We start from the raw sequence: 6,979 nt of genomic DNA on the forward strand, positions 1-6,979 counted from the left end.
CCCAAGTATTTATTTCATCTTGTGTCTTAGAGATTCCATAGATGGTTGTTATTCTTTTGGAGTTGTAATCGATAGTTATTCATATGGCATACATGAAAGAAATATTATTATTCTTTCGTATATTTTAATTATTGAAAAATAATACATTTAAAGATTTTGTTTCATGTATTATTTTAATCATTTAAAATGATTATGTTTTCAAAAAGACTTTCACATATATTTATTTTGCATATAGATAGGAATTCTTGTACACTTTAGTTCTCCCGGGTTGGATAGTGTGCCGGATGTCGGTCACGTAGTTTTGGGTCGTGACATTAGGTTCTACCGAAAATAATGACTTATTTGGGAAGAGAAAACCGTAAGGCATATCACCACCAAGCACAGTAGATGGCATGCGATAAACTAGAAAATAAGCCGTAGAGACCACATCAGCCCATAATTGTTTAGGAAACTTCATTTGGAACAAAAGTGCCCAAGCTGTCTCAAGCAGATGCCTATTCTTCCTCTCAGCAACTCCATTTTGAGAGGGTGTGTCAACACATAAAAACTGATGTAGTATACCATGTTATCTCATGCAGCACCGAAATAACTCTAATACGTATTCTTTAGAGTTATCACACCTTAGAATATGCACTGAAGCATTGAATTGAGTTTTAATTTCAACACAGAAGATAGAAAAATGAATAAATACTTCAGAGCGGCTCTGCATAAAATAAATCCAAGTCATTCGAGAAAAATCATCTACAAAAGTGACAAAATACTTATGCCCAGTTTTGAAAACAACAGGACATGGTCCCCAAACATCATAATGAACTAATTCAAAAGCTGACTCAGCTCGCTTATTAACCCTTGGACCTAATAAGATGCGATGGCGTTTTGTGAATCAACATGACTCACAATCCAATGAAGAAATATTCTGAAACTAAGGACAGAGCTTCTTAAACAAAGATAGAGAGGGATGTCCTAATCGACAATGTGCTTTAAAAGGAGACACAACACTAAAGCATGCAGCAGGCCGTGACTCACATTCATCAAGGATGTAGAGATTACTAGATAAATATCCTTTACCAATAACTTGCTTCATTGTAAGATCTAGAAATAGACAGTGATCGGAAAAGAATGCGACACAACAATTAGGGTCTCTGGTGATTTTACTAACAAAAATTAAATTAAAGGCCAAGTTAGGTAAACTTAATACAGATGACAGGGTAATAGAGGAAGTTGATTTAACAGTCCCAGTTCCAACACTACTACAAGTTGATCCATCAGCTACCGTAACTGGAGAGGGTGATTTATGTGAGCGAAAACTAAAAAAAATATTTGGATTACTTGTCATGTGATTTATGACACTTGAATCAATCACCTATTTGTTTGAAGAGGTGATAAGATATGTTTTATCTGACCCACCAAAAGCAGTAACTGAAGAAGATTTCATTATTGATTTATGACATTGAAGGAATTTCATAAACTCATTTGAAACCAAGATTGATGGACTAGGAGTCGTAGCCATACTAGCCATGAGTTATCTATCCAGCACTAAACCTTACTAAATAGTTCACAAATTCAGTAAACAAAAGGAACTTCACCACATCTGACCACAACCAAAAAATAAAAGCTTACTAAAAAGTGGCACGTGAGATCACGCACTGACAACGTAGTCGTCGGAGATGCTGTCTCTAGGCCGAAAATCCTCTTCCACCTCCTAATATAGTGGATGTGAGGCAAACCAGTCACTCCGAGGGTGGCCCAAAATGAGACTGAACCCTTTCTCCTAATACAGATAAGGGATTCGATTTTTCGAGCAAAGTTTTGAGCCTTGGTGGCTCTGATACCATGTAATAAACAAGGTATGAGAGAATAAATCAATATTCTATTCCATAGAGTAACAAACATATATAACTGTACATGGAGTCCTAACTATGGAAAGGAATAAAGAGACTATACAGGGAATCCCTAATTATGAAAAGAAATAAAGAGAAAAATGCTACAGATTAATTATCAATCCCTATAATTATACTATCTATGTATAGTTTAAGGTATAATGACTACATTCATTCTTTAACATTCAAGATTACAAAAAAGCTAAAGAGCCGCCTAAAAAAAGAAGCTTATAGTAATATTATTATATTTACATGCCATTCTTGGTAGAAGAACAACAACTACGCTTCAATATTCACAAACTAGTGGGAGAAATTAAATTCTCCGTAGGAAGCAAAACTTATAATTATAGAAAAATATGGTCTGATCAAGTGGATGGAAACAGCAGGGTAGTGGGGGTCCTTAAAATCTGACCATCTTTGAACTCTAAATTTCTTAGCTTGTGTTGGCACCATTTGAGATGAGAGGTAGAAATGATGGACATATGGAGAACCCTCGACACCAGCTTCATGTCTATCAATGTAAACACATACTCTATCTTGGTAAAATATTCTCCTAATTGTTGAGGCCTTATTGCTCTTCTCAGCCAGCATTTTCTCTTACCCTTGACGTCCTTCAGCCATAGCTCTTTCTTCACGATAAATATAAATTAAAAATCATTAATTCGAGTCATGAGTTCTTGCTCAACATCTCAACTAATTATTCACTTAGATTATAAATCTGAATGGATTTGAGGTGTTTTTAGTATGAAGGAACAGTGTTTTCTCGAAAAATGACTTATTTTCTAGAAAATATTTTTTTGGTATTTGATTGGATCAGAGGAAAATATTTTCAGAGAAAAATAAGTAACATAATATATTAGGAAGACAATATTTTGGTAAAATATTTAACTATTAAATATTGATATTAATGTGTACTAAGTGTTTGATCATAAATGTATATGAAGTTAAGGATTGAAAAAATTGTGAACGAAAATGTTTTCTACACAAAGTTAAAGTAGTGATACGAAGTTGTTTTTCCTCTTCCTGTGGAAAATATTTTTCATGACAGTAAACACCAGAAAATAACTTACTTTTAAAAATCTATTTTCCAAAAAATATTGTCCATTGTACCAAACAGACCCAAGAGTGAGAAGCTTACCATTTGAAGTTTCTTAGTCAAGTCATGTAGCAGCCATATGTCTCTGGGATCTTCTACACACGAATGATTCCTCAAAAAGTTGTTCCTTTTCCATGATAAGGTCTTCTTGCTATCTGTTCTTACGTAAAACCAGAAAGCATTTACGCATTTTTCTATGGCCTTTAGCACTTCTACTGCCTTGCTTTTTTCTCCATTCAGTCTTTCATTTGCTTCTACAAATCCTGCGAAGTCATTAGAAAAAATAATATCTTAAAAGGTCCCGCGACTACTGGAAAAGATTTCCACTTCTTTTTGTTTGTCGGCGTGTTCTTTTTTAACACGAACAATATATCTTCTTTAGTAACGGATTGGACTTAGCTTGCAATACGAGAGAAACTTATAAAATATTGGAAGATGTTTCATTAATTTCTTTGGTGAGAAGGCAAGGGACAAAATGACCTATTTAGGTAGTGTTAGGTGGGATTGAGTTTAATTAATTATTTATTAAACGAAGATTATAGTCAATGATCAGTCAGCTCATTGAATGCCATTAATCCCCTTTTAGCAGCAGGACAAAACCAATGTCGACTTAGATCTCCTTAATACTACTAATTAATATCTACTTAAAGTGCATGTACAGTGGTTTGCTCTGATGGTAAGCACTCTCCACTTCCAACCAAGAGGTTGAAAGTTTGAGTCACCCCAAGAGTAAGGTGGGGAGTTCTTGGATGCCGAGGGTCATTTTGAAAACAGCCTCTCTGCCTCAGGGTAGGGGTAAGGTCTGCGTACACTATACTCGTATAAAAAAAGAGCTTAATTTATACACTTTCGGCTTAAGAATATTTTTTACACCACCGGGTCATCTTTTTCTGTTATAGCAGGTGACTTTTTTTATATCCCATATAATGTTTTTGGTTGACAATATAGTGTAACAAAAAAATTACAGTAAAAAATTATGTATATAAGTTAAACGTTAAAAAAATTGTACTAGCTAACAGCCAACTGCTAACAGGTCTATTCAACTTGATAATAAAGTTTCACAATATATAAGCACTCATTATTTAATGTAGTAGTTCTATCAAAGAGTTGATTAGTTCTCCTAGAAGAAACGAAAATCTAGTCGTTACACGTAGGAAATAGATAAGCGCTCGTACTAATAAATCCCAACTTGCCATGTAATGATGTAAGTCTAAATTAGGGGATATATACTGATCGCTGACAATCGAAATCGAAGGCCGCTATTATTCTTCAAGATTCTCTATATATTTTAATTCTCTTGCTAATAAAGTGATAAAGAAAAGGTTTAAACAAATGATTTGCCTTATATATACCGTCACACTACATATATATATATATATATATATATATATATATATATATTTTAACAAGTTATGTTATATATATTTGGATTAATAACTATATTTTTATAAACAATTAATGTAATTATCTTTAAAGTAACTTGATAGTGTAAAGATTCTTTGTGAATAATGCATATATAGAAGTTAAACTTAAACTCTTTAAAAAATATGAAGTAGCAAAAATTACCAGAAACCTCTGGAACTTGGAGGAGATTCTTATGGGAAAATCTTCTGTGAACATAATTCAAATGCCTTTTGCCTCCACAGCTATCATCTTCAACAAATCTCTCTAGAAGTACTTGAAATTTCTGAAATCTAGCCGCTATATTACCATAAAATACACCATTTTGTGAAGCTGAACAACAAAGAGCCTCTATTTTTCTGTACTGATGATGAAGTGCTTCCCATGACAAGCATGATTGTGCCACATAAACTAACTCTAAGTCACTCTCTAAGCTTCTCAGAAGTCTTTTTCTTGCTACTTTGCTCCATGAAATATATTGGACTGGCAAATCTGTAGGCTTCATTTCGTACTCAAATGAATTAGGACTTGACAACTGCTTTCTTAGTACTGCACCTAAACAACCCAACAATCACATATTTGTTAAGTATATATACTTAAGTACATTAACTAACTACATAGAATCTTACAGCTGTCTGAAGAAAAATAATGAAAAAGATAAAGAAATTAAAAAATGTGCACCCAATGGTGTGGATAATTTATGGTCAATAAAGCAAAAGAAACTCGTCGTAGACAACGGTTCAGTCCAAGAAGAGACAAAAAATGCTAAGTCATTTTTCTTTATATGTTGGTCGGGAGATGACAGATATCCGGACGAATAGTCAAATAACCTGGCTATAAAATGAAGAAATTTTTTTTTTTGTTGTGAAGTTATTGAGCAAAACGAAAAACTTACTTATGGCAGATAATCTGTCATGATTGAGAATATCAAACCAGCTCATGCTTTCAGCATACTTCTGGTACAGTAAATCTTCGTCTTCTGCACGATTTTTGTAAACCAGTTGCTGATCCATTGCCATCGTATTGTTATAGCTACTAAGTGACAGAAAATTTTGGTTCGACGTACCATAATCCGATGGAGACGAATTAGAGCTAATAGGAGATGGAAAATATTCGTTCTGCCCTGGATTATTACCTGGTGGAGAACTGGAAGCAGAACTCGATGGAGAAAACTCCAGTTCTAGCTCTGTATCAGATAAAATTGGACCATTCGATGGAGATAAACCGACGGTATAATTATCAAGTATATTCATTTCTTCATCAACAGAAGAAATGACTGATGAACAACCGTCAACTACTTCACTAGGATCCTCTTCATGTTCTTCAAAATCCATGGACTCACCGCGATTCGGTTCAAGTAATGAACTGATATTGTGATTATTAGCGAACATTTGAGAAACTCTAGTTTGAAAATCATATACATAGATCATGTCCTGCGATTTATTTCTCACGTTCAAAGGGACTGTGCCATTAGGTTTACTTCTCATGTTCAAACTCCTATAAAGGACGATTTCGTTTTGGTTTTCTGGATGTGGTATGTCATAGTACTCCTCATCCTCTTCTATGGGGACTGGATTTCTATTTGATATGATGAAGTACTTCCTGAAATAGAGGACACAGCATTTCAGCAATCTTAGAACGTATGGAATTAAGAAACAAGAGATCCTATAGACAAAAAAGATGAGGTTTAATAGAAATTTGAGCAAAACTATGATCCAAAGGAAAAGTTGGCAGAGAGCAAGAAGAAAAGGGTGGATATAGAAGCTCAGATAAAACCACTTTAGAAATCCATTTGGGATCACGAATAGTTCAATTAAAAGCCAACAGGTCGATAAAGGGGCCATTTCAGAAATCCTCAAGACTCCCATAAACTCTAGGTTCTCGTTATTTAAGGAGCTTTAGCGTTTTTCATGACCAAGACTTTTTTCAATGTTTGAGTTATTTAAGTATATATTTCGGACTATTTTTTTACTTGGAGAAATGCGTGCATGGTAGTTATCCAATTGAAGCAGCTTGCTTCCGTTGACTAAAGTATATACTTACAATAGTTGTTAGTGGGTCATTGTATTCGACATTATGAAAATCTACAAATTAATTTTAGATTTTCATACTTTTGATTAATTAAACGTGTCGTGTCTGGAATTGGATTACTTGTAGACCGTAGGTTAACTTTTATCGAGTGGGAAGGCCTAGTGTCAATGTCTCTAAGCCTAAAATTGATGTTTCGGTCTCTTATTTTCTGTTGTTCTCTTAATCTAAATTATTCCCAATGAAATATGAATTTTAATACCATATATAATTGGAAATTCTCCTTAGCTAATATTATATGACCACCACACTGTACTGTAGAACCATGCCGCACCAAGAAGTATGAGTTGACGTTTATCTTATTTAAAATTAGTGCCCCATACCGAAGAGGAGAAAGCTATAGCATATGTTATTAAATGATCAACTGAATAAGTTTTTTTCTTTTTGGTTATTTGCTAGAATCTTGGTGATTGACGGAAGGTTGAAAGAATCTTAGTGAAAAATGTTACGAAACTTCTGTATGATAATATTGTGTACGGTAGAAACCGAGCTTATCTATTACATAACACATCGG

At 34.0% G+C, this 6,979-nt stretch overlaps 1 protein-coding gene across 1 annotated transcript; it reads right to left on the reverse strand.

The window, feature by feature from the left end:
• Window positions 1–1,972: 1,972 nt before the first annotated feature.
• On the reverse strand, window positions 1,973–6,278 carry LOC104096740 (uncharacterized). Its single transcript, XM_033656271.2, has 4 exons — window positions 5,273–6,278; window positions 4,543–4,932; window positions 3,019–3,239; window positions 1,973–2,509 (listed from the first exon to the last, which is right to left on the reverse strand). The coding sequence occupies exons 1-4, from the start codon at window positions 6,243–6,245 to the stop codon at window positions 2,246–2,248; spliced, it is 1,848 nt and encodes a 615-aa protein (XP_033512162.1). The 5' UTR covers window positions 6,246–6,278; the 3' UTR covers window positions 1,973–2,245.
• Window positions 6,279–6,979: the final 701 nt, after the last annotated feature.

The sequence above is a fragment of the Nicotiana tomentosiformis genome, chromosome 2 (assembly GCF_000390325.3).
Source record: "Nicotiana tomentosiformis chromosome 2, ASM39032v3, whole genome shotgun sequence".
Lineage (NCBI taxonomy): Eukaryota > Viridiplantae > Streptophyta > Magnoliopsida > Solanales > Solanaceae > Nicotiana > Nicotiana tomentosiformis.

Coding starts and splice junctions, on each gene's coding strand:
- LOC104096740 (XM_033656271.2), bottom strand. CDS start 6,245: ATGGGAGTCTTGAGGATTTCTGAAATGGCCCCTTTATCGACCTGTTGG. Junction 4,933..5,272: donor TGACAGATTATCTGCCATAA/GTAAGTTTTTCG, acceptor TGGGTTGTTTAG/GTGCAGTACTAAGAAAGCAG. Junction 2,510..3,018: donor TGACTAAGAAACTTCAAATG/GTAAGCTTCTCA, acceptor TTTATCGTGAAG/AAAGAGCTATGGCTGAAGGA.